The sequence below is a fragment of the Aspergillus fischeri genome, genomic scaffold (genome assembly GCF_000149645.3).
Source record: "Aspergillus fischeri NRRL 181 1099437636245 genomic scaffold, whole genome shotgun sequence".
NCBI classification, from domain to species: domain Eukaryota; kingdom Fungi; phylum Ascomycota; class Eurotiomycetes; order Eurotiales; family Aspergillaceae; genus Aspergillus; species Aspergillus fischeri.
The window spans coordinates 44,377-70,695 of record NW_001509773.1 but is presented as its reverse complement, the minus strand read 5'-3'; the positions used below and the strand labels follow the sequence as shown (position 1 = coordinate 70,695).

Sequence of the window (26,319 nt, the reverse complement as noted above, 5' to 3'; positions counted from 1 at the left end):
GAAAATCACAGGTCAAGATCGCCTCAGTCATATAACGATTGAGAAAATTGATAAAAGGTGAGTACGTAGTACATTCTGAAATGAAGCTGTATGTAAAAGCAGGCAAGCTATCAACGGTGCAAACAATCAGTAATGGTTTTACATCAGCACACATCGTTCCCACCACCACAAGCCCATTTCTTGGTTGCCAGTCTGCACAGGATCCTCCTTGACGGACTGAGCCGGAAAGGTACTTCCCTGTCCAGAGAGAATAAGCTTAAAAGTTGACCTAACTACAACACCCAACATCTAGATTCAATGTTTCTTATTGGTTGCCATACATGCTAGTGCAAGGCAAAGCTATCACTGTAGTGACCAGTGCTTTAGTATACAATATGGCCTTCAGCCAGTCTGGTGTCACTGACAAATCTGCATGCGACCCCAATTTTTACCCCTTGCTAAGAGGTTTGGGAATTCCCCTTGAATTTATCCAAGGTTAAGGCAGTTATCTAATGCTATACCACGCGCTTTCTTAATATTGCTCTGCCTCTGGTGACATGTTTTGTCACTGGTTTTGCCCCTCAACTTTCCTATATATTGCGTGATGATGATCAGATATCTAAGACATCTCACGAAGCTGAAAGTAGAACTGGAAGGCTGTATATAAACTGAGCATACATTTTCACGCTAAAACTAAACAGCTCTGTATCTAAATAAGCCTAACATAGCTCTAAGAAGAATAGTCAGTGGAGCTACAATGCCAAAGTATTGCCAGCCCACATAGCTAGTGACGGTCTCAACCACCCACCATGGGTCATCTCCCAGACTCTTGCCTGATTAGAAACCTTTGTTGAGATAGCCAATCTGCCATATACGATACACCGCAGTGTACATCAAACGACTGCCATAGTATTGATGCCTCTTACTGCACATTTCACCTAATATCAACTTCGCGATGCTCCCCAAACACCCATTATTCTACGAACAAGAACATTACTAGGAGCAAAAATTTTGTAAAAGGCAAGAATGGCTCTAGTAAAAGCAGGGTGTCCGCCATGAATAGTGGTCAAGCTACCAAAAAGAAGGTAGAAGTTGAAGGTTAGTCCAGGAAATGCTTGTATAATGGTGAGTCTAATAAGGAAATTGGGCGGATTGACCTATCCTTCAGCCACTATATACTCCCTGAGTGGTGGAATTACAACCAGGCCACTGCTGGAAATGGTAGTCCTAGCAAGATAAAGATTAGTGAAGAGTTTGTATAGGGGTGGAGGTTGAGGTAGAATGCCTCAAAGTACTATAATAATAATAATTATAAAAGAGAATGCTACAATTATTACTGCATCAGTTTTTTCATGAGTAATTTAAATAGTAGCCATGGGGTATAGTGCATGGCTCAGATTCTGAAAGTAGAATACTGATTCTGATCATTGAGCGCTTCACTAAAATTATTAGATTTAAGAGAAGGACTGCTTTCATCTCTACTGTTTCCTCCTACTTTGGAAATGCTAAATATTGTCATTTTCTTTATAAGCTTTAATATAGCTTGCATAGGTTGGTGAAGTTAGTAGTAGTTGTATATAACCATACTATAACCAGCTCTAAACATAAGAACTAGAAGATACCACAGCGCATTATATAGCATTCTAGTGGTTGCAGTGAGAAAGACTAGAGTCTTAGTGAGATAATCCATGACTGCTTTATCTGAGAGCTCAACTACTGCTAGGGTAAATATACTAACCATGGCCGCATTAAGTTCTGAAAGCACGGCATATTTGTTTTCCTTAGCAAACCTATCACTCCCCTGAGTTCAGTAGTCATACCAGCAAGTCGCTGTCTAGTGTCACACCCCGGGATCTGTCTCTGCTGTTCTCTTCTAGTCAACTATTTTGGGAACGGGGTTATATAGTCCCTGGACTATATCTGATACTTGCCTGAGTCCGACCAACCAGGCAGCCTATTGATATACCAACCAGGTATATGCTGGTGTAATGATATAATGATCTGACTAGGATTAAGGACAATCCAAAGGTAACATAAGAGTAATTACTGAGTGACAGGTCTGACATCAGAAGCAAACCGAGCAGGCATCCAGGCCGTTATTGACAGAGCATTGGAATAGGAGAGACAAAGCAAGGCGATATTTAAGGAGGGAAAGATGGTTATTATACACTTCACGCACCATCCAAACGGACCGATACAAGCCTATATATAATTAACAGCCAGGCGATTATCCTAAAGAAAAGTAGCAAGATACTAGGACTGGTGATGGACTCCGAGTTACAGTACGGGGAATAATAAAGGAAGCAGCTATGTGGGGCCATATGTCTACGAAGGCTGAAGATGACCTCGCCCCTGACGGCGAGACAGCCGTTTGTAACAACGGTAGCCCCGACAATGGATGACGCGTCAAACGTGAGGTCTCACAGATGCGGGTGGAGGGAGACTAGATGGTTGAACGAAGCACAGAAGTTGGGTGCACAAGCCAACACAGGAGCCTTCAAGACGGTTTCGATGGCGGTGGCGGAAGCTGAAGGTGGCATTCTACCCATCGGTAAACTCGACGAGATCTACAAAGCGGCTCTGAGAGAGGCAGATACTGTCACTCTCTGGCATGGCGGAGACACAACCAATCAACAAGATGGATTGATGTAAGCTTTGGAGAAGCGCTTCCCTGGCATCAAGCTCAATGTCATGGTCGATCTCTCCAAGTATCACAATGTCAGGCTGGATCAGCAGCTTGCTGTCGGTGGAAAGGCTGTGTATGTGGATAGTGTCATTTTGTAGACCTTGCAAGACTATCCTCGCTGGGCTCGAGAGGGCGCATTGCTTAATTACGCACCTAACGGCTTTGACCAAGTCGACCTGGCTTTCAAGGACAGCACAGCTTATTGGTACGCTGCGCTTTTGGTTTGAGGCTCATATTGGAGTGGCCAAGGGAGTTGACCCTATCAATGACCTCTCGACCAGAGTTAGAGGTTTATACTGGTCTTGGGTATTAATGCCGAGGGTGTCAAAGCAAATGTTTGAGTCGTACGTTAATTGATCTTACGGTTGGAGACTTATTTGCCAGCGACAAAAAATTCATTCCATCAATCATGCTTAGATTATGCCTCGTATTGCCGTACGGGATAAGTGAAATGAAGAGAAGGTCAAGGGCGATGAAACAAATAAGAAGGAAGCAGTATCAAACTGATTCTCTCTGTCACAATCATAAGTCTATTTATTCAAAAAAAATACCACTTACATCCCATCTATCTCTAAACCATCTTCAGATATTACGCTCCGGAGCCCACAGTAGGGACTCAAGCTAAGCTGCTCCTGTCGAGGCTCTGAGCGTCGCACATCTGCTTGTACATGCCGTTCTGCCTAATAAGCTCGTCATGCGTACCAGCCTCGACGATTCTACCCTGGTAGAAGACGCAGATCTTGTCAGCATCTCTAATGGTGGAAAGTCGATGGGCAACGGCTATAGTGATGCGATCTCCACTGGCGGCAGCGTTCATCAAGGCTTTCTGCACGACTCTCTCAGACTCGGTATCAAGGGCTGAAGTCGCCTCATCCAGCAAGATGATACTAGGGTTACGGATGAGAGCACGCGCGATGGCAATCCTCTGTCTTTGTCCGCCAGAAAGCTGGCTACCTCCCTGGCCACAAAGAGTGTTGAGACCTTCAGGAAGAGAGCTCACAAAATCCCATACATTGGCTGCACGGCAAGCTGCTTCTAGTGCATCATCCCTGACAAGGGCTTGTTCCTCAGGACCGACATCAAGTCCCGCAGCAATGTTCTCACGGATACTACCAGGGAAGAGAGTGGGCTCTTGTTGAACGAGAGCGATTCTGTTGCGATAAAGACGGGGACTGATCTCGGTGAGAGGAGCTGAGCCGTCGATGTTGATGGTGCCACTTGTGGGATCATAGAAGCGTTCAAGGAGGGACACAATGGTACTCTTTCCACTACCAGAAGCGCCGACAAAGGCAACAAATTGTCCACGGTCGATCTGCTCAAAGTTAGCTTGGTCTTCTCCATAGATCGAGGTACACTGACCGTGAGATCAAGGCCCTTGATGACTCTTTTCTCAGGAGCAAGAGGGTAAGAGAACTGAACATCTTGGAAGTCAATGTAACTTCCACCATTTGCAGGACCCTTTTCTTTGTTCTTATCTGTTTCCCGAATGATTGGCTGCAGGCCGGTGAGCCAGAAATAGTAGTTGGCAGCAGAATTTGCCTTGGTGAAACCTGGAGTTATTGTGTTAGAGGTGTGGGTTGAAATAGAGATGATGTACTGACTGCTTGCAAAGCTGAAGATGACTGCAGCGGCCTGACCGGAGAAGAAGACACCCAAGAAAGATATGATAAACTGTGGAAATGTAATTTCTCCTTGCGAAACGAGTCTCGATCCGAACCTATAGCTCTGGGTCAGTAGTCTACAGCAAGAATAAGACCATGTACCCACCAGAATCCCAGAGCAAGGATGAAAAATTCAATCGATTGAGTCAGAGAGAACCAAATCATCATGGTGAAAAGAGGCAAAGTCGAGCCCGAAACAGCACTATCTAATTCCGCGGTATACTTCTCCAGAATACTCTTCTCAATTGCAAGCGATGAAACAGTCCGGATGGCGTTTACACTCTCGGACGCTATGGAAGCACTTGTTGAAAACCTCTTGTCGATGTCTGTGTTGAGCTTTGTCTCCAGGCGAATACGAGCATATCCTGCCAGTAGAAGAGGAGGCATGCCAGCAAAAACACCAACAAGGCCGAGCTTCCAAGCATATGCAAGAGCAAGAATGCTACTGGAAATGATGTTGATGATGGATTGAAGGACCAATGCCACGTTGAAGCCCATGAGTTCCCACACAGCTTGTGACTGGGAGTCGATGCGACTGACAAGAGCACCAACGGTGTTCTCTGGTCTATCGAAAAAACGCAAGTCTTGTCTCAGCATACTTCGAAAAAGCCCTTCTCGGACATTCTGGCTCAGAGACTGGGGTTCAAGTTAGCAAAATGGTGATCCAGTCTCTTTTCCCGAACTCACCTGGGCAATAATATTTGAAATCCATCCTATAACGAAAAACACCACCAAGGCTCCTAGGCCAATGACAAAGTACATCAAAGATACAAAGTCACCACCTTTGACTAGGTCAGAGGATGTGAAGACATCCATGACTTCGGAAAGTAGCAAATTCTGTCCTGGGTATACAGCAGCTGCGTCATTTGGTTAGAGTCTATACCTGGTAGTGGCTGTGCAGTGGCAGACTTACCTCCAACAGCACAGGCAATGGATACTATAACAAAGTAAGCTCGAAGCTCAGGAGCCGACATGATCATCTTCCAGATGGTATGTAGAAGTCCTGTAGACTTATAAAGGTCAAAATCTTCCCTGTTCATTTGAGAGGCGAGGTCCTCGTTGATAGCAGAATTGGATTTTGCGAGAGATTGAACGGGCTCTATCGCTTCGGTAGATGTTGTCGATTCTTCGTCAGATGTCCGGGTATCCAGGTTTCCCTTGCTGGTAGACAAATCCTGGGCTTGGACTAGCTTGGAGTAGGTGCCGTTGAGGGCCACTAGATCATCATGCTTTCCCTGCTCAACAATTTTGCCCTTGGACATGACCACAATGTTGTCAGCATCTCGAATGGTGACCAGTTTGTGAGCAATGACCAGCGTGGTCCTGTTCTTGGAGGCACTGTCGAGTGCTTTTTGGACTATACCTTCGGAGTGTGAGTCGAGTGCTGAGGTGGCTTCATCCAACAAGAGAATGGAAGGGTCAGAAACAATACTTCGAGCTATGGCAATCCTTTGCTTCTGTCCTCCTGAAAGAAGTCCGCCTCTCTCACCAATGCGTGTGTCGTATCCTTCTGAGAGGTTCTGGATGAAGCCATCTGCAAAGGCAAGCTTGGCTGCGTGTCTGACACGTTCTTCTTGGATTTCTCTGGAAGCCTTCTCCCAAGGAGTCCCAACGAGACCATTGGCGATGTTCTCAAAGACAGTTCCATTGAACAAAACAGGTTCCTATGGAATATTAGCATCTAGGGCAAGGTGACGTTTCCAGGGTTGACTTGGAACACACCTGTTGGACAAGTCGCATTGTTGTACGAAGCCAGGTGACGCTCAACTCCTTCAGGCTGACTCCATCAAGTTTGATGTCACCGGTAACAGGATTATACCATCTTTCCAGAAGACCAATAATAGTACTTTTCCCCGAGCCACTGGCACCCTATTGAAGTGTTAATTCCCCTTCTCACAAGCTATTTTACAATAGCTGAGGGAGGAGGATAGGACATACCACTAAAGCTGTGACTTTTCCAGCCGGAATAGTAAGAGAAAAGTCATCAAGCACTTTGATGTCTGGTCGTGTTGGGTAACTGAAGCCGATCGACTGGATTTCGATGACACCAGAGACTTTACTGGGCTTCTGGCCCGACTCGTCAAGAGGGTTGATGTCTGAGGTCCTGTCGATCAAAGCAAAAAGCTCTGTAGCACCAGCACCAGCGCGAACAAAAGAGGAAATGTTTGGAGCAATGCCATTGATCGAGGTGGAACCGATGATGACCGAGAAGAGGACACTATTGGTAACCATGGTCAGCTATTTGTCAAGAAGAGATGTGTCAGCCCGATTTGGAGGACACCTACGTGAAGACGGCGCCGATGCCCTCTACTTCCCCACGAGCAATCATTCTGATGCCTTGCCAGAACGCCAAACCCATACCTGCATAGATGACAAAGTACTGCCAGGCAAACATAACACCATACACATGAGACTTCTTGCGACACAGTTGTCGTGAAATTTGAAGAAAAGATGTGTACTTGTGCATAATTCTTGACTCGAGGTTGAAGGCTTTGATCGTGTGGATGCTTGCGAGGGATGTTTCGGCGTACTGAGCAGCTTGAGAGATGACCTTCAAGTTCTTCCCATCGATACCAGCGTCGATCGTAGCCATAGTACCGATGACCAACATGATTGCTGGCATGATGCAAATGAGGATAAGGGTGAGCTTCCAGTAGCTGATGAACGCGATGATGAAAGCCGCAATAAAGGTAGCAAACGACGCGAAGAAAAGTCCCAGTTTATCTGCGATGCCGGACTGGATCAACTTTCCATTGGATGTGCCCTGCATGGATATAGACCCAGAAGTTCCGTGATCGAAATAGCTGACCTCTTGGCTGAGGGCTGCTCGTAGGTAGGATTGTCGGATATTATTCGTGACTCGGAAGGAAACGTAGGTAAATAGCGTCGAGTATAGGTAAGTACAGCCTAATCTAGCAATGCCAATGTATACAAAATAGAGCCTGAGAGAATATTAGCTGGGGCCAAGGCGAAAAGGGGTGAATGAATATTTACGAATTCGTGCTAACGGCAGTCATGAACCCGTCTGGATCTGTGGCAATACGTGTGGGGTCACCCATGACATCCATCAGTTCTCCTATTACGAGGTTCATCATTGCCATTGCTACACCGGAGCCGATCGCGGCGAGGATGGCAATGATTTCGAGGGCGCAGTCGAGGGGTTGACAATAGGTAAATATGCGCTGTAGTAATAGTTGTCAGCATGATTGTCATGCCAAGATGTGTCGAGAACGGTCTTCCCCTACCAAGAACGCAGCGAAGCCAGAAGTTGGCTTCTTGTCAGGTTTGCGAGAGCTCTCCGGCTGGTCAGCCGCTGTCGCATCCGCGACTTGATCGATTTTCTCCATTGCGACATGAATGCAAGCAAGGTTAAGAAGAATTATGTGTTTATAAAGAAATATTCGATAGAGGAAAAGGACAAGTGAAGGGCAAATATCGCTGTGTAAACCGCAATAGTGAAGGAAAAGGGGTGTAAGAAATAATTAGCGCAATTAGCGATTGACAATGTCAACCTTGAGTAGTAGAAATAACTAAAGAAGATGCAAGTATGCTCCCTTTTATCTGTCAGGTAAGATCAATTGACGTATACCTTTTCTTTAACCTGTGATTTTGGTGCAGTGCGGTATGCCAAGAGGCCGTCACCGAGATATTCACTATATCGGAGGGCGGACTGCCAAGAATCCACAATACCGCGGTCCACCCTCACTTAACCTCAATAGGCGTAGAGCCAGTCATGCTGGAAAGTTGATTGGCCCATTCAAGGATTGCTGAGACCCATTTTACAGCTTAACGTTGATCCCTGGCTATTAACATCTGCGGCTTGCGGACCTCAACTTTCTTTCTCCGCCATCGTCTTTAGGGAACTTGGTGTGCAAGATCATTTCACCAAAATGGCCACCGAAAAGGATGACACATCCCCTTTATCGGGTCGGGAAGTTGATGAAGTTCGGCATGATGAGCAGCAAGATGGTGGTAGCGGCGTCCCTTTATCCACCATTTCAGCAAGTTACCATTGGCCTTAAGCTCTGTTTCTTTTACTGACCAAAGTCTTCCTGATTCTAGTGTGATAGGTGTCGCTTCCGAAAGGTACACATTCATTCATTCATTCATTTATTCAAGGTCTATCAGGGACACTCAGTCTCAGTTTCTAACCTAAGCCCCCATCCCAGGTACGCTGTGACCGGAAACATCCATGTTCCTACTGCGTCCGCACAGGTCATACTTGTACCTACCCACAAAGGCATAAGTCAAAGGAGAGGCGACAACGCGTCTTCATATCAGAGATATAGTAAGCATATACGCACGCCCGCTTGTTGCATTTGCTAAAATACAGCCTTCTAGTGAGAGGAAGATTGATCATATCTCACGGAAACTTGAAGAGTTTGGATCTGTCCTGGGGGCTATCCAAAACTCTACTCAGAGTGCTATACCCGCCACTGCTCCTCCAACGACTCCATCACACCCGACATCGACTGCATCCGCCGCACCGAAAAGTGAAACGACATCTACATCGTCAATCGATCGCCTCGGCAGCAAGATCCTTACTCCAAAGTTGGAGCATCAGGGAGAGTCTTCCCTCTCAGCCCAAGCCACCTTTGCCAATGAATTTCTTGAAGACGCCATCATCAACAAGCCGAACGGCATCGATATCGCTGCTGAGATGTCTTCTGTCTTGAAGTCTCTGAGAAAGGCTTTGGGAAGGAACTCAAACCACCAGGAACATGACTACCTGTATCCTCACGCTAGAGCTCTTGGGTCGGGACTCAATCTGCGCAATCTTCCTATGCCACCTGTCGACAAAGTTTTCATCGGCCTCGGAATGACCAAAGGTAATAACGACAATTATGCCTGCCTCTTGTTTACTTACCTCTTACCATTGTGTTATAGAGAACGCTCGAGTTCGGTTCTTTTTGAACAATGAAGCAACCTCCTTCAGCGACTACTTCCTCAACGTGTATTCGCCAGGCGAGGCGACTCATGCTGATCTCATCATTGTGAATGGGGGGCTCTATTGGATGTTTCGACAATGTAAACACGCCGTCACAGATTCTGGCCAAAAGGCCGACTTCGAGGCGCAAGCTGTTATCTGCCGGGACAATCTTGAGACAATTCTTGCCAATCTGCCATTTCATCAACCTTCCAAACTTGAGACAGTCAGTTCTATGATAATAGCTGTACGTAATATTGATAATCTGTCTTGACGTGATACTAATACAATCCCAGTGCATATACTGTCTCGAAACATGCAAGCCATCCGCGGCCTGGGGTTTTGTCGCAACTGCGTCACATATGAGCCAGACGCTAGGCATGCACAGCAAGATGGCAATGGCTCAAGATCCCCCGGAAATCAAGGCGGTCAAGATCAGACTATTCTGGCTAGTTTACGTGCAAGAAAAAAGTCTTTCTCTGCGACTCGGCCGGTCATCAACCATTCGCGACAGCGACATCACAATTCCGGTCCCAGGTATTGACTCGCTATCAGAGATAAGCTACTTTTCGCAACTAGACAAGATGAAAGACCTGGCACATTTACAAGGCAAAATTTACGACCAACTCTACAGCTCTGGTGCTTTGGCGCAACCGCAGCATATCAGGACCACCAGGGCAAGACGTCTTGCGGCAGAGCTCGAAGTGCACACGAATAGGGAGGGGAGGAGTGAGGTATGGAAGCCCAAAGATCATTTATTGCTTGCTTTATCAAGGCGTACGTCGATACCTTTGACGACCACCTACTGACAAAGCTACAGAAGCTATACGCAGAAGCTCTGCGCCAGGCTACTAGCAACGGGTTTCTAGAGGCCTTCGTATGCACCGGTAAAGTGATTTACCTGTCACTGATTTGCTTGGTTTATCGAGCCATACCACCTGAAGCAAATCAGGGCACCATTTTTGGAAAGGAATGCATTAGCAGTGCTCACAAGGCTCTAGAGGCACACAGACAATGGATGTCTCTTGTCACTGAACTTGACGGTGACTTTCTTGAAAGCTATGTAAACATGCATGTACACCCGCCCCATTCTGGCTATATATACACCAATCTCTGACCCTCTTTCACTCTTACAGGGCCCTATTACATTCACCGTTTGTTCCTTTCATTGTCATCTTCTGCCATATCATCGAGACATGCGATAAGAACGACCTTGGTCTCCTCGAAAGCGTCATCAAGACTCTACAGTCTGCTACGGATAGCGTTCCATCTTCTGGAGTGAGGAAAGAGTATCACCTCTTCAAAGCACTTTACGATGCCGCTTGCAGTTACATTGAAGCTAGATTAAGCAAGGCCAATATCGGATTTCGCTTGTGGGCAAACACATCTTCGTCCGCAGCCTTGCTGTCACCAGCTCACCAACAGCCTGTCATCCTCACGCCAATGTCTAACTTGCAAAGTTCACAGACGACCGCCAGGATGTCGCTAGATGGGACTGATGAATGGATGCCTCAGTCCTTCGAGACGCCTGGTGGGGCCGAGGTCGATCAGTATGGCGCACAGCTTGGAAATTGGCTTCATATGAACGACCAGATGACCAGAGCGTTAGAAGACAGCTACTTTTGGGAAGATCTTTTGTGAGGAGAACTTCGTGATAGCTAGATATGTAGGATTACGTCAAGATTCTGGGACAACATCGTGCTGGTTCCGTATCACCCTCGAATCTTAATCTACACATACTGCATTAGCGCAAGTGCACCAGACCCTGGGTTTCTTCGGAGCTATGTGGAAGACTCCACGGAAACTGATACTTAGGGCTGTGTATCACACTGAGCGTGCTTAAAGGTTTAAAGTGAATGTGATGAGCAGCAGCAAATGTGTTGATTGATTGCTGTTCTTTTTGTGCGAACACTCTTTCCATGTAAAAAGCCTGCTTCATCATCATTAATCCCGACCTTACGCTTGCCTTTCGTTGCTCCACCATATTAAAGGGAAATAAATCCATTCAACTCAACATTCCCGGGGCGTGTGCAGTGCTGGGGGTTTGTGCTATTCAGTGACACTCAGGGTACCTTTGACGGTCTCTGGGATACGAAGCAGATGTCGAAATTCTGAACACCCGGATATCAGTAGCCAAGATCGGATCGCAGTCACCTTCACGCATTGTAGGCACCTTATGATCTACGTTCTCCAACGACAAGCCAGGACGAAGAATATGAATTCTTAGGGGGAATTTGCGCTCTAACAGCTGGTACTATCCTACAGACAGCCTCATACGTCATAGCTCCTACGACCAGCGGCCGTGTAGCTAAAATGAACAACATCCCTTGTGCGATTCTACCGCCAGCGACCACGACACATGATGATTATAGAAAATATATCGTCCTGCAATAAGGTCTTGAATGCTCTCGAGATTGTAATCAGAATCGAGGTGCTTCATCTTACATCTACCCGGATCATGGCCGAATGTTGATTCGACAGTGGAGCGAACTTGATTCCGTCAAACTCATATATCAGCTGGCGATATCTTGTAGCGTTTGATCCTTTCCTGTCTCCGTTACATACTCTCTTTTTGCTGTCGCTTCGAAGCCCCCGGTTTGTCGGTCATCATTAAGCGCCGCGCCAAGGAGGCTCTAGCTGTGTCCGCGACTCTGCCCGACATTTATCAAGGGAAAACAGATCCAGAACATTTTCGTTGGGGTATGAGCACCATGCCAATGACCTGCTAGAGCAAGATAGTGTAGGTCTAGTAACGGCTGGCAGAGGCTCTAGCAAGAATTCGGCAAGTACATTCCAATGATTAGACTTAAATGCACACCAGCTATGGAATAAATTACTAAGAAAAGAGAGAACTTATTTTCCCAGAGACTGGAAATTAACTCACTGGCATTAATGAGTATCTTTCCCTTCTGAAGCATGCTCATTAGAGCATCCCCCTTCCCCGGTAAGCATGAGTGATTCTATCTGGGCAGTGGCATGGTTACAGTCCAAGATCTGACTATGTACAAGGTATACAGGGTATTCATGGCCCGTTAGTTTGTACTCCGCACCGCACTTGACCGTAGCCCCATACGTTGGACCATTTTGACAGCAGCATGGTATAGAAAGAGAGGTTGACCCGCAGTGGCGAGACCAACGATCAACACGGGGGAGCTGGCCCGCGGAGACAGGAAGGAGAATTCGCTTTTTCGTTCACAATCTACACCCAAACAAGCCGCAGGAAAAAAGGCAAAAGATTGGCCCGGGTTGGGGTCCCATTGGTCGGAAAGGAACCATACATTTCCTGAGTCAACTAAGCATCCATCCTTTCCCTGTCACTATTTAGGTCCGTGTTTGAATGAACAAATATGCTTGCCCCTATGCTCTTCACCAGCAAAATATTACCTAAACAATACTCAAGCGATCGATACCGCCAGCAAAAGGTGCGATGCCCTAAGAATTAGGAATTATAACCTGCCGTTAGTGGTGGTCGTAACCATCTCACCCCGTGCAATCGATGTATAAAGGCGGACGTGCCATGTGTGTACAGCTGTATGTCATGTGCTCCCCTTTCTTAGACTGCTCAATTAATCGGGTCATTCGCAGCGAGGCAGAGATACAGACGGGCAAATGGGAAAGATGTCCTATCGCCCGGAGGAAATACACATCTCAGTCAGAATCTCTCGAGCGTGTTCTCAAGTAGCGATGTTGCAGGATATGACCTCAACGACCTGATGATGCCGTCGCTCGACACGTCCATGGCCTGCATCGACGATGGCGACGGACACAGCTGGAACAACCACCCTGACCTCACATATAATACAGAGAGTGATAACAGGACCCAAGAGGGCCCAGGGACCAACCCAACACTTTCTCGGGAGGAAGGCAAAGAGAACCTGACAGGGCAGCTGATGAAACTGAGCAACCGGGCCCTGGCAGCCATACAAGAGCTTGAATGCGCAGTCATTACTACCTCCTTAACAGTAAACCCCCCTGCAGTGAATGAAGTGTTTGAGGCTGTGAATGCTTTAGTGCGCATCATCAACAGCATCCCTCTGGCGGACAGCACATATGGCTCCTCACGGCCTTTGTCCCGGGGTGAGAACGAGCGACCGCTGCCTACCGAATACAACCCATTTTTCTGGCTCTCGCCTCTTACCAGCACGTTCTCGCTCTCTTCCACGCAGTTTGTGACTTTATTAAGAGGTCCTTGGGGTCCGTAGTTCAAGGGTTAGAGCTGCAACAGCAAACTTTGCACGGCGCTGAGTCGTCCCCTGCGCAATTCATCTGCAGCTCATCATGCACCTACTCAACCGCATAGGTCGCAGCCTTCGAATGGGGAACCGCGAGAATACTGACCAACATGGGCTGACGTTCGGGCCTGGCGGCAGTGGAGAAAGCCGCCCCTTAGAAAGTATTGTCGACTCTGCTCAGCTCATGCTCAGAACCCTACCTGATGAGCACGTCAAGCTTAGTGAGCTCATCAAGGAACTTCAAGCTTGCATAGAGGAAGGATTTTATGTTTTGTTTGAATAGAGTCAATAGGTTTCTACAAGTCTTTTAGGAACCCAAGCCTTTGTTGTAATATTACCGTGTTAGCTAGCTAGTAGAAAGGTCTTTTTTTTTCTTTTTCTTTTCTTTTGGGCACGTTTTTTTCCGAAATTGGAAGGATCTTCATACCACCCGTCCCGTCCAAGCCTCTGAGGTAAGGGGTCCTCCGCGGCCGATTCGAAACCCGGAACGAATGTAGTGAGAGTACTTCTCCATTAAAAATATCCACGACGAAAAGTAAACTATCATCCCACATTGACTGTATAGAATCCTAAGTACGTCTATGTATTAAAAGTCCCACTTGTAGTGAAGCTGGATTTCATAATTGGTCAAAGAACCCACAAGAAGTACCCGCACTACGATCTTCCCATCTTGTATCCACAAAGACTTCCACTTGGGACGTCCCGAGCCACTAGTGACTACAGGTCAGCCAACCTTTACTAAGGAGTTCAGCTAGTTAACTAAAGTAGGTCAGCCAACCCATATAATATAAATATAAAAGCTCATCCAACCTTTTATCTCTAAATTAAATTTTATGTTCTATAATAATTTTTATTATATTTTATATCCTTAACTAGTTCTAAACTAGTTCATAATATCATCCTTAGTGTCAAGGTGCAGGCTCGCAGGCAGGCAAGGATGGGTTAAAGAGGTAGTTGACACTCAGGCTAGCTTCACTAATCCTTATCTAACAGTCCCAGGCTGCAGGTAGACTGGTACGGGTAAGCTCTATAGACAGGACGTAGCTCAAAGAGCTTCAAACAGGTTACAGATAGACCTCGTAAGGAGTCGCGACTCGTCAGGTTCGATTCGACTCAGAACCGCCAAGACTTAGGTTCAGGTTCTAAGATCTAGAGTCGCGATCCGACTCTAGCATTCTTAGAGTTGAACCTGACAGGTTTGACTCAAACCTTAGGTTCCACAAACAGTGCAAATATAGGAAATCCTGTGATATGCATATTTTATACAGTTTTTATCTGTATTTTTGAGTATTTAGATTACAGTTTAGGTGAAAAGGTCAGATTAAAATGATTTTACTATAGGATTAGATGGGAGCTTTCATATTTTAAATTCTACTATATTTATGGCTTCTGATACACAAATTAATCTTCATCTTGCTTCAAATGCTTTAGAACCCGCCCTGATGTTTGCCTCTGAGTATTACTTTCACCATGCAGGTTGCTGTTATTAGGTAGAGGGATTTCATCCTGATAATCCTCATTATCCAGTTTAACCAGTGGCCCCTGGTGCTCTGTGGCTTTAGTCCTTGGTCTTTTACCAAGCGCACGCTCACTAGGCAGTTGTATTAGTGGAGATATAGCTGCTAGGGCATCTTCTTCATTATCACTAATTAGATTAAATTCATCCACTGCCTTATAAGCATCTTGTTCTTCTCTTACTGCTTAAATCTCCTAGGCTATGAGATATTTATTAATAAAGGTTAGCTGCTCTGATTCAATGTCAAATCTTGATATATATATAGACATCATAAGATCCTTAATTATGTTAGGCTTCAGAGAGCCTTAATAGTAGTGACATATGTCATAAGCTAAGTTGAATAGTTATTTAACACCAGAACCAGTAGCAGGAGTTATAAGAATATCTCATGCTAGGCTTGCAAGGATAGGATATTCATACTATTAGTCCTTCCAGAAAAGCTGTGGATTAATTAGACAAGTGCCTAGAAATATGATAAGTAAAAGAGATGTAAGAGATCAGAGAGGGTAGTATACTGCTTCTAAGATACTGTGTAAGCTCACTGTGGGTGTTTGTCTGTGGCTGAAAGGATGTAGCTGATGTGATAAGCATATTAATATCAGAGATCTGATCTGCTAAAGAGTGGCCATTAGATATGGGCTGTGTGTCTGAATATTGCTGTTAGTAGGGCACAAGGTAATCCTTAAGACTCTTGTGGTATTATACGCGCTAGCATGGCTCCCACTCCTTAGTAGAAAAGAAGTAAAGCTTATTTTATAGCGCTAGGATTGTACTAATTGCATATAGATCATCATGGATATTATTAGTCATGCTATAATACTCTGATAGCTTTAACTTAGCTTACTTCAGGGCAGATAGCATCACTGCCTTCTAATTAACCTTCTTTTGCGCAAGCTACGCTATAGATCTTTCTAAATAACTAAAAAGTTTGTTATAGATACTGAAGATGATATGGACAGTAATATCCTTAGTCTTCAAGAGGGTGGTTGTGAATGTAAAGAATGGCTAAGTGATTATAAGAAGATAATTAATCTGCCGCCATTCCTCCTGGCTTAGCTGTAGATTATGGCGACTATACTGCGCGCAGAACCTATCAAAAACAGATTATAGCTGTTTAGCACACCAGAGCATCAGATATATTAAATTCTAGCAGGTCCTAACATCCTGCATTAGTATAAGCTTTGGTTCTGTTATCTAAAGGTTCTAGAAGGCCTCTCAGCATTAGGGGCTCTTATTAATATAGACTGCAAGCTGCTGAACCTAATATATTATAAGTATAAACTAAGGCAATATTAAAGAGGGTAGCTTACCTTATTAAGAGTATATATAATTTCTTGATTCTCTTGCTGAGCCCTATTCTCTTCCTTAGTCTATTCTATCTCTTCTCTCTCATTCCTTAGGTTTGCTTCCATCCTACTAAGAAGCTCTTTCAAACTAAGTTAAATAACATGTGCCATACATGGTATATAAATAATTAGTGTCTAGTTTAGTAGCTTAAGTGACTGAAGAGAGTCCTAGATACTCTCTACTAATATAGAGTTATTAGACACATTATTAGTAGTAATAGTCAAGACCTAGTCCTCAATCCCATGCTTTTAAAGTAGGTTAAGGAGAACTAAGCTTAGATTAACTCCTATATGTGTGCCATGAAGTGGTTCAAAGCCAAGCAAGATCTCATGATAGTTCTAATCCTCATTAATAAAGTAGCCTGTAACAGCCATAAAAGCCTAGTAAAAGGGTAAGGTCTAGTAATCTAATGTAATAGAGAGCTTAGCACCTGTAGGAAGCTTATAAAGAAGATTCTACTATTGTTCTTTAACCATCTCTTAAAGGTGACATCAGACCATATATGCAGAAGGGATTTTGGGTAAGGATGGCACAAGCCAGGCTATCTTAATAAGGGCACTAAACTAAGGGTGCTTAATAAGTTGAAATAGCAGTTATAAGGTAGTAATGAATGCAATTACCCTCTCTATCCAGGCTTGTGGAGTAAAGGTAGGTTTTTAAGACACCAGATATGCCTAAGATAACTAGAACTTAGTAGAGATAAAATAAATCTGTAGAGATAAATATATTAATATACCCCTTCTTATATGAGCCTTCTAATATCTTGTGAATGAGGCACTATCCTCTAATAGTTAACCCCTTGTAAGTGTTTATTTATAGAGGATGTTCTATAATAGCTGTCTGCTGGATAATTAAGGATTTAGCTACATATTTTACACATAACCTTTGGAGACCTATCTTGGATAGAGGTAACCTAGTGAAAATGCTTCCAACACTCTGCCTAGCACTTATTCTTAAAGATATTCCTTTTTAACCAACTTCTAAACTTAGTCTTCAACCACCACGCAACAAATTCATTATTTACCATCTCTGTCCAGAGAAGATGGTTCTTCTTCTTCTTCTCTGGGCCAACATGTTCAAGAGTATTAGGGATGGAGGGCGGTACTAGAGGCCAGGTGAATTTAGCATCAGGTGTAGAAGCAGGCATCTGCTGGCTATATGAGGCGTCAGGGAAGAATGGCTGTGGACTATTAGATGGAAGGAAGGAAGAGCTATCTAGAGGGGTATCCTCATAGATAGATGAGGGATAATTATTAGAGAACTTGTGAATAAAAATGAACAGTATATACTAAATAGTATATAAATGACAAAGGAAATTTCATGAATATAGAGGGGAATAGATGGCTTGCCTAGGTATAAAGGAAGAATAGGAGGAATGGTAGTAGAATAGAATAGAATAGTAGAAGGAAAAATAGCTAAGGATATCTTAGCTTAATGTCTTAATTCCTTAATTAATATATGACTAGCTATAGGGTGATTTTAAGGGTGTATTTATAGATGATTCCTTCTAGCATAGGCCATTCGAATATTGAATGATCTCATAGCTGGGTGATCTCATAGATTAGATCACCATTTGCTAATGGTTGAAATCGATGATGATCAATGATGATCCATGACCATAAGGTTAGAACCATAGATATGATCAACGATCAACCATAGCGGATCAACCCATGGATATGGTCAACAATCAACTATAGCACGGTTTTCACCAACAGAACTAAGAGATTTGACTGTGTGACATGGTAAATAATAGAGTTAGGATGATAGAGAAGGACTGGAAGAGACATACTAGAGGTTAAGTGAGCTAGAACTAAGGGAAATAGGAAAAACTATGAGAATTAGCTGCCAATGTGAGCTAAATGAAGGTGTTAATACATCTATTTTAATATAGACTAGGCTATCTACCTGCGTGTGTGATAATTGGTTAGTGAGGCGGCTAATGCCCCCTATAGATAGGTTCTGTTAGGTTCAAACCTAAGTCAAACCTGATGGACCCTGACAGACCTAAATTAGAACCTGAAGAACCTGGCCTGGAACCTAACCTGGAACCTCATCTTAACCCACATGAAGAGTCATTTCGATCTTAATTTTTGCCCAAGTCCTCAACCCTAAGTATATAGTCTTGTTGCTTTTAAGTGATAAACATACAATATACAGAGTAAATATAGGATATTAGTATTCCTATATGAGCTTCTAATTAGCCTGTTTAATTCTAATAACGGCTGTTGAAACATATTCAAAGAAATGTTGATTAGGATGGTGGTGAAGCACTCAGTATAAAATATATATTTCTCACTTTATATAACACATCAACCACAACTTCTACTAGAATTAACTACTAAGGGCCTCGAGGCCACTAAATCTGATCAGATATAATATTAGCTATGCTAGGTATTCTATATACAGACGAATTTCATATAATTTCACAAGGGATGTGGCGATATCACGTGGTTTATAGATATTTTGACCATAACAGCAGTAAATTACAGTTTAAAATCTTGATGAATCATCATTTTATCCATCTAAAATAGGAAAATCTTGGCAAAATTATGCAAATCAGGTTCAGGTTCGAGGTTCCGACCTTTGGAACCTGAGTCGGACCATTTCGAGGCCTAGTTACAGAATTGTGCGGTGAAGATATTCCCAAGATCACGTGATTCCTCCTTAGCAATGTCAACTCCTATCCACAGCAGCACCGTGACACTTAGATAACTTTTATTATCTTAAGAATGATTAAATAGTAATTAATTCTCTTATTAATTTATTATCTCTTACACCTGAATTAGAGTATAATAAATTATTAAATAAAGTTAATAAAACAATTTTACATAATTATAATATTATAGAAGGTGATCTAGATAAGGTAGTATAAAGATATTAAGTTTAACTAGTTCTTAACTAGTTACTAACTAGTTTATAGCCTATACTAATTATCCCTATTACACATGGAGGGAAAAGGCCTGGAAATACTACTTAATTTATTAAGTATAGTAATTATTTACATATAGAATATACCTTTAGGGGCCAAAGATGCTGAATTGGTGTTACAGTCTTTTCTTCTATGCACTTCCCTTTCTAGTTTCCTTGAGGTTATACCCACCTGACATATTCCCCTAAGAGAAGTGGTTTCTTTCCACTATGAAATCAGTGGCGTGACTTGATTAGTTGCGCAGCTTGGTGTTCCCCTCTTTTAGGCAGCATGAGATGCATATCTCTTGCATGGGTCCTTCAGCTGATGAGTTGTCCTAGTATTCAATTTCAAATCATTGATTACGCTCCACAAGGACTTAGAAGTTTCTTAGGGAGGCTATATGTTAAATAGAATGCTTCATGAAGGATTCTTGAGGGTTCCTCAAGAAACAGTCTTGCCATGATTTGGCTTGGTACCTTCTTCCTTACCTGACTGACAGGCCTTCTACCCTGCACAGTAGACACCTTAACAATTGGGCGATTCTGGTAGCTGTTTTGGGCTGCTTCGGCCCCGGGAGCTATTCCCGAAGGGGCAGTATTTGCATGCCGCTTTAAATCTCCAAAATTACCATGTACGCTCTGTATCAGCGTTACGCGCTCAACGGGACCCACCAAACAGAACTATAGCAACTTGGCTTGGGACAGTTTTCCTGCCCACAAAAACCAAGCCTTTGTTGTATTCGGCGAAGTAAGAATGTCCTTTTTCATTGTCGCGCAGATACTTTGGCTTAGCATCGACTCTCAACGATCTATCCCTCAAATGAAAACGGCTGTCATTGACGTAACTTAGACTGGTGGCCTTCAGGTGGGCAAGCGACAGGGTAAAGTCATCGATGCCATCATGGCGACTCAATGCCTTGAGCTCTTCTGGACTAGCAGATAGAGTATGGTTGAATATGACCGCACCGTTCAGAGCAGAGTCAGGAAGAAAGTCCTCTAATTCCTCTATTTTATCACAAAGGCTTCTGAAACGCTCCTGAACTGCTTCGTTTGACAACGCAATATCCTGTTGTTCTATGATAGCTCTGGTTTCATCGTACTTGTCCTCGTAAGATTGAGCTAGATGTTCCACCAAATCAGAAATAATGCTTAGGGAGCATTGGATTCGGGCATCTGGGGCCACTGAAGCGGACATGTTGCCTCCTTGTGTGCCCCATCTCACTGCCCACCAATGCAGCCTCGCACTGAGTAGTTGAAGGCGATAAACATCCCAAGCAGTCGATTCATTCGCGTTCTTGACATTATTCAAGTCTTCGAGCCCGTCAAAGCAATTCTGAGCAGATACTTCCCATGAGGAAATAGCAGAAAAGTCTGATTTCACTGAATTATCTACCATGTTGGAGAGCAAGTGATGAGAGAGTATGGCAAGATGATAGTGTAGCCTAAAGAAAACCTGAGGAGAATGGGCGGGGTAGGACAATTTCCAAAGGGTGGCCGAGGTGTTATATGTCCTCATCCCTTGGATTGATTAATGTAACAGTGCAAGGCGTAACGCAAGGTGGATTAAGCCCCACGTATGTAAGCGTACAGTACATGTGCCTGCTAGTTGTTTTGTGGATGAGATATGACTTTGTAACAACACATATTGATAAATTTGACTTCCGCGTTCCCTCTGTTTCCTCAACCAAGATTTAGGCTGTAATGTAACCGACACTGATATGCTGCGTGTGTCGCACGTGGGTTGTGCAGTAGGATATGGGAGATTGGTGAGGCCTGGCAGTCTGACGCAATTCAGTAACACTAGATGTCGTATTATACGAGATGTATAAACAGTAGAACGCACCTAGTCGGCTCCTTAGATCAGGAAGTGGCCAGCAACTGCCAATGCACACAAGATTGAAATCATCACAAAGATAAGGAGTGCTGATATAGTACTGCACTGGTAGGCTATACCACTGCCAGCACCATCTAATACCAAGCCAGTCGCGGAATGTTCACTGAGACCTGAGCTTTCGGTGGAGTCCGACATCGACTTCATTTAACTGAGGCGTTACACTAAGACAGCAGTGAAGAGAAGGGTGACTTCTTTGATGAGAACTAGTAGCGCGACCTGTTAGACTTGGTTGGCAGCTTGCTTTCGGATCTTATATTTAATTGGGAAACAACAGCTGCTTAATAATCTTCCAGCACTTACAGAGTAGTAAGTCTTGGAAAAACTTAGTATTCTGACCATTGGCCCTTCAAGAAAGAAAATCTTCATTAAGTTCACATCAAACGGGAAGATATTGAGTGCTGCGTTGAAAGAGAACAGTGCTGATTTCTACAAGGAATGTTCAACCGTGACGAGCGGAATTAGTAAGCTAGCTCAACAGTCCTTGGGAAGCGCGGCTTAACACTAGAACAATCATTAACCACCTACTTGGTCATCTTTTGGTGAGCAGCCAAGCATCACGGACTCACATGCATCACTCTCATGTTGGTCATTACATATTGGTTGGACTGTTATGTGTAAAATAGAATAAAGAAGTGAGGACACAGTAGCCCCTCTAGTCTTTCTTCAAAAGTGTGTAGATCACCCCTATCCTACACTGGGTGTTCGCCATTATTTTTAATCCATCTCCAACTTCGATATGTCGCTCAACAGCACCAGTGAATGCATCCTGAACTAGTTTGTTCTGACCGTCGCCCTTGGTAATGGCTCCGCCTTCTTCAGCCCTTTGATTAAACTAACTTGACTTGCAGTTAAGGTTTACTGCTACCCAGGCACACTGGGTCGCAGTGTTAAGCTCCATCAACCACCCTTATCTCTGCCCGTTCAATTTTTTGTTTCCTGTTCGAGTTGCACACTACACAGGATGGATTTTCTTGCCAAGCTCTGCCTTGTCTAGGGATCAATCAAGTTGAACATATCAAGTATACCCAGAATGAAGGCATTCCTTTCTTCTGGGTGCGGAGTCGAATCAGGCCTCCAGCATCTATGGAAATCCTTTGTTTGAGTTGAACATGACCAAGATAAGGGAGAAGTCCCTAATTCTTGCTTCTTTTATGTCTGTATGCTGACAATACCCAAATGCCCATGTTGCGCAGTACCATACCATTTCTATCATCAGACTTGCTTTCCGACCACGTATACAAATTGCCTCCTAATAACGAGGTTTGCGAGCCTATTTGGCGGTTCAATATACCGTAATTAAGCATGGTTCGAAGGCGTTCATTGCGTTCCCCGATTCGATCTAAAGGGAGTTAGTCATCGTTCGGCAATGCCCGCTGACAACTGGACTCACTTGCAGATTATGGATACGTCAAGGTAACTCACCTTGTTCAACACTCCATGGCGTACTGTATTTCAACAATTTTCATCGCATTGTGATGATCGACATTCATATGACAGGATACACGAATCTCATTCTCAAGGCATCTCAGTATTCTTACCTCCCAACGCCAGTTGCACTTACTCAGCTCAGAGTACTCTGCTTGTTGTGCATCTGAGATGGCCATCTGAGAAGAGTCTGGAACGCCCTAGGGAAATGGGCGACTTGATTGTGCGAGAAGTCCAGCTTTATTGCTCAACTCAACTGCTCTGCTCGGGTAAACCGCACAGTGTGATTTGCCTTACTTTTTCTTTGCATGAAGCTTGTGTAACCCATTCTATGATCATTGATGACAAATGTAGGAATAGTGAGAGTGCGGAATAACACTTCGGTTGATCAATCCGTATAGGTCCATATCAAGGTGCTTGTTGGCCAAGCCTGGTGATAGGTAGGACTGGTGCACGCTGAGGCGATGGGTACTGGACTGCATGGTTCAGGACTACTGATATTCTTTAAAAAGGCTGTGGTCGTAAAGTAAGCCCTAACATCAGATTCTTAGTAGGACATTGTTGAATAGCTGAGAGTTGCCTCTATATCCAGCAGTATGATCCCTTTCTCAGTAATGCACGGTGTGCAATGATACGTAAGGTGAGGGCCCTTCTCAGGGATATTGGTCCACGGATGATAGTTTGGCACGTAGCCCTTATCCAAAGAAGCTAACCTGTTATTCCAGCAGTTTGTTCTTGTGTTGCTCACGGCACTCACCGTTTACATCATTGTGAGTACCAATGCCTGCCTCCGGGAACTTTTGCATCTGCGACTCAAGAAGAATCACCGTTGTGAGTCGTTCCCTTGCGACGGGCATTTCGCCCTCACCACATTCCTAGCCGGTGATTATGACGGGAAAGAAGGTGACCACGATGATGATGATACCTACTTTGTTGCCGCGCGCGTTCTTACCTACCAGTTGCTACACGCTCCGAGAACTAGACTACAAAGTCCAACCCCGTTCATCGTGCTAGTGACAAAGGATGTACGGGAAAGCAAGCGTCAGAGGCTACGCGACGACGGAGCAAGTGTCGTCGAGGTCGACCAAATGGAGCACAATATCTCCATTTCCGAACCCCGCTGGCTGCAAACTATTACCAAACTCCGGGTGTTCGACCCGACGGCTGTACCCTATTCAACAGTCCTATATCTGGATACAGACATTGTCCTTATACGTCCGATTGATTCCATCTTCAGCGACCCGAGTAGCAAAATAACAGATCCGCTGGACTACGCCAAAGGAAATGACGTAGTGCAGGATCGTCTTCCAGAGAAGTATACCATGGCCGCCTCTCCTGAGTCTGGAAAGCTTGATCATCCATACCCATATCTTGATACAGAACAGAGGGATTCCTACTTCAACAGCGGCTTCTTCATATATTCGCCTAGTACTCAACTCTTTGAGCACTACATGTCCCTTTTAAAAGGATCGGAGGCTTGGTACCGCGGCTTTCCCGACCAGGATCTATTGAACTATGCCCATCATTTGGAGGGGCCAATGCTCTGGCAGAAGTTACATTTTTCCTGGCATCTGAACTGGCCCAACAACAATGACTTGAACAGTGGGATGGCGGCTTTACATGCTAAATGGTGGAAGGGAGATTTTGTGTCGCCTTCGGTCAAGGAGTACGCATTGTCCAGAAGATGGGAGATGGAGGGATACTGGATGGGTAGGGCTTCCGGGTGCGGATGAAGCATGCCACTTTGTATGAACAGGCTACTAGAAATGATGTCAGTCTGTACGTATGATTGTCTCTGTCGAGCTGGGTGATCACACTTGGGTCAGCGATATAGTGCGGTTGGTGATCGCAGGCTTGTCAGTGAAGCCACAAACAACCGAACCTAATTGGGAAGTGAAGAGGCCGACTAGGTTCGATCCACTACCATAATGCCAAACGGTGTCCCCGTGACACCAGATAATGAGAAATTATAGGTGGGCATAGTAGGTAATTCTTCCTCGGCTCAGTCGCATTTACCAGCGCATTTGGAAAAAGGAGACATAGAAAAGGTATATTAGCAGCCCTTACAATCTGGCAAACGAGTATTCATGATCCCGACGCCTACTTTACGTCCATGATCCCCTCCCTCCTCCTCTCCAAGCAGGATCAAGCAAGTAAGTAATTGTTGAATAGTATGTAACAACGAGCTAACCTACAAGAAATGTATAACAACACTGAATCATCCAATGAAGAGATTCTCGATAGATCCGCCCCTAAAACATCAGGAAGCCCCCTCCAGAACTCAGCTTCTCCTGACCAGCAAGAAAATTCGGAGCCCTTGAATACGGGCTGTGTTGATGAGGAATCTTCAGCTCCAGAGAAAGTCAAAGATCGGGGAGCTGAATTCGAGAGCTTTTACGTCAATCCTGAATTTGCATGCAGCATTCCAATCGGAGAGATTGGAGCAATGCTTCTAGCTTGGAAGACAGAGCTCCAGACCATACCACTCAGTGAGAATTAGCTAAATACAGTAAAATCGCGTGCTGCGGTACCTAACTGTTCTTCTAGAGCGGGTGGGGGGAAGCCATGGCAATGAGGAGGACGCAGCCAGTACCGCTGATACAGAAGCAACAACCGTCCGAGGATCTGTGAATTCGGAGGACGGTCATGAATGTGAATTTCTTTCAGGCGCATTGGCAACTTCATACGCACCTGATAGCACAAACACCGCTGACGCTATAGCCCGCACCAAAGTCAACAACGTGTCATTACCGTTAAGAAAGCGACCGAAGGTCACCCAGAGCCAGAGCTGAGGTAAACGACACATGCCGGCGATTCTCATGTAGCTGCTGTACGTAGCCCTATACCAAGCTAAAGATAGTACTTCTTTGCAAAGTGCTATCGTGGTTCATTCCTGGTGTACGACAGGGACGGAAGGGGGATTTGGTTCTTAGTGCGTATTTAACGATGGGCGAGATTAGCTGCACGGTAGCCAATCCAGCGTCCAGCTTTGAACATTACTATATTCTCAAGAGCGTGATACAAGCGGTAGTGGGAAGTTATAATCAATGTGAAGCTTCTTGGAATCAGATGTTGTTTGAAACACTATTTCCTTTGCTCAGCCCTCCAGTTGCTGGGGTGATCAGGCGAGTAGAGCAGCATTCTAGCATTCTAGAACCGCGAAGTGCAAGTTACATCCTCTTCATGGTCACCCACGTCTTCTTCACTTTTTCTTCCCCCTGGCCATCGTTTCATTTCCTGTCCCATCCACAACGCTGTCAGTATCATACTGGCGATGCTGACCGACGCAAGAAGCAATACAAGTCCCGTCCACCCAGATTGTTGATAGATAAATCTGGCGAAAACGGGGCCGATCACGAACCCCAGAGCAGACATGCCGTTAGTGAGGCCATAGACCTGGATGATAGCAGATCCATTGCCGAGTCGAACAGGGCAACTTGTTGTCCCCGCACTCGCCAGTGAGACTGCATCAAACCAAGAAGCAATCTCTGAAAAAATTGCGAAAATGCCGGCCAAGGCTAGCAAAATGAGTAGTACTGGTTGAGACGGTAAGCCATTCCGGTCAGCGACAGATAGCAATGCGAGTGCTAAGCCTGAGCCCAAATATCCGAACACTGCGGTTTTTCTAGCGCCGAATCTGTCTATTGCCCAACCTACCAGTGGTGATAGCACAGACGGAGCCACCAGCGCTAGAGAAGGCACGCCTGCCTGCACTGAATTCCAACCATACATATGCAGCACG

The 26,319-nt window shown here is 44.7% G+C and overlaps 5 protein-coding genes across 5 annotated transcripts, besides 4 other annotated features; 3 read left to right on the top strand and 2 right to left on the bottom strand.

Moving 5' to 3' along the window:
- Window positions 1–2,130: 2,130 nt before the first annotated feature.
- Window positions 2,131–2,529: a mobile genetic element.
- Window positions 2,530–3,281: 752 nt separating this feature from the next.
- NFIA_101350 (ABC transporter ATP-binding protein) lies at window positions 3,282–7,673 on the bottom strand (the record flags this gene model as incomplete). Its single annotated transcript, XM_001266547.1, has 11 exons — window positions 3,282–3,977; window positions 4,025–4,215; window positions 4,267–4,382; window positions 4,433–4,962; window positions 5,014–5,183; window positions 5,240–5,990; window positions 6,049–6,195; window positions 6,265–6,544; window positions 6,612–7,268; window positions 7,321–7,508; window positions 7,572–7,673. The coding sequence occupies 11 exons, from the start codon at window positions 7,671–7,673 to the stop codon at window positions 3,282–3,284; spliced, it is 3,828 nt and encodes a 1,275-aa protein (XP_001266548.1).
- A 543-nt stretch (window positions 7,674–8,216) lies between these two features.
- Window positions 8,217–10,894, top strand: NFIA_101340 (fungal specific transcription factor domain-containing protein; the record flags this gene model as incomplete). Its single annotated transcript, XM_001266546.1, has 7 exons — window positions 8,217–8,298; window positions 8,542–8,614; window positions 8,668–9,155; window positions 9,214–9,500; window positions 9,550–9,987; window positions 10,074–10,324; window positions 10,390–10,894. The coding sequence occupies 7 exons, from the start codon at window positions 8,217–8,219 to the stop codon at window positions 10,892–10,894; spliced, it is 2,124 nt and encodes a 707-aa protein (XP_001266547.1).
- Window positions 8,418–8,443: a microsatellite.
- Window positions 10,895–12,969: 2,075 nt separating the features above from the next.
- NFIA_101330 (uncharacterized protein) lies at window positions 12,970–13,455 on the top strand (the record flags this gene model as incomplete). The annotated part of the gene is made up of 1 exon (XM_001266545.1): window positions 12,970–13,455. One exon carries the CDS (start codon window positions 12,970–12,972, stop codon window positions 13,453–13,455), a length of 486 nt encoding a protein of 161 aa, XP_001266546.1.
- Window positions 13,456–15,505: 2,050 nt separating this feature from the next.
- Window positions 15,506–16,273: a mobile genetic element.
- A 53-nt stretch (window positions 16,274–16,326) lies between these two features.
- Window positions 16,327–16,941: a mobile genetic element.
- A 2,975-nt stretch (window positions 16,942–19,916) lies between these two features.
- On the bottom strand, window positions 19,917–20,654 carry NFIA_101320 (uncharacterized protein; the record flags this gene model as incomplete). The annotated part of the gene is made up of 1 exon (XM_001266544.1): window positions 19,917–20,654. The coding sequence occupies one exon, from the start codon at window positions 20,652–20,654 to the stop codon at window positions 19,917–19,919; it is 738 nt and encodes a 245-aa protein (XP_001266545.1).
- Window positions 20,655–23,205: 2,551 nt separating this feature from the next.
- NFIA_101310 (glycosyl transferase family 8 protein) lies at window positions 23,206–24,310 on the top strand (the record flags this gene model as incomplete). The annotated part of the gene is made up of 2 exons (XM_001266543.1): window positions 23,206–23,217; window positions 23,306–24,310. The coding sequence occupies 2 exons, from the start codon at window positions 23,206–23,208 to the stop codon at window positions 24,308–24,310; spliced, it is 1,017 nt and encodes a 338-aa protein (XP_001266544.1).
- Window positions 24,311–26,319: the final 2,009 nt, after the last annotated feature.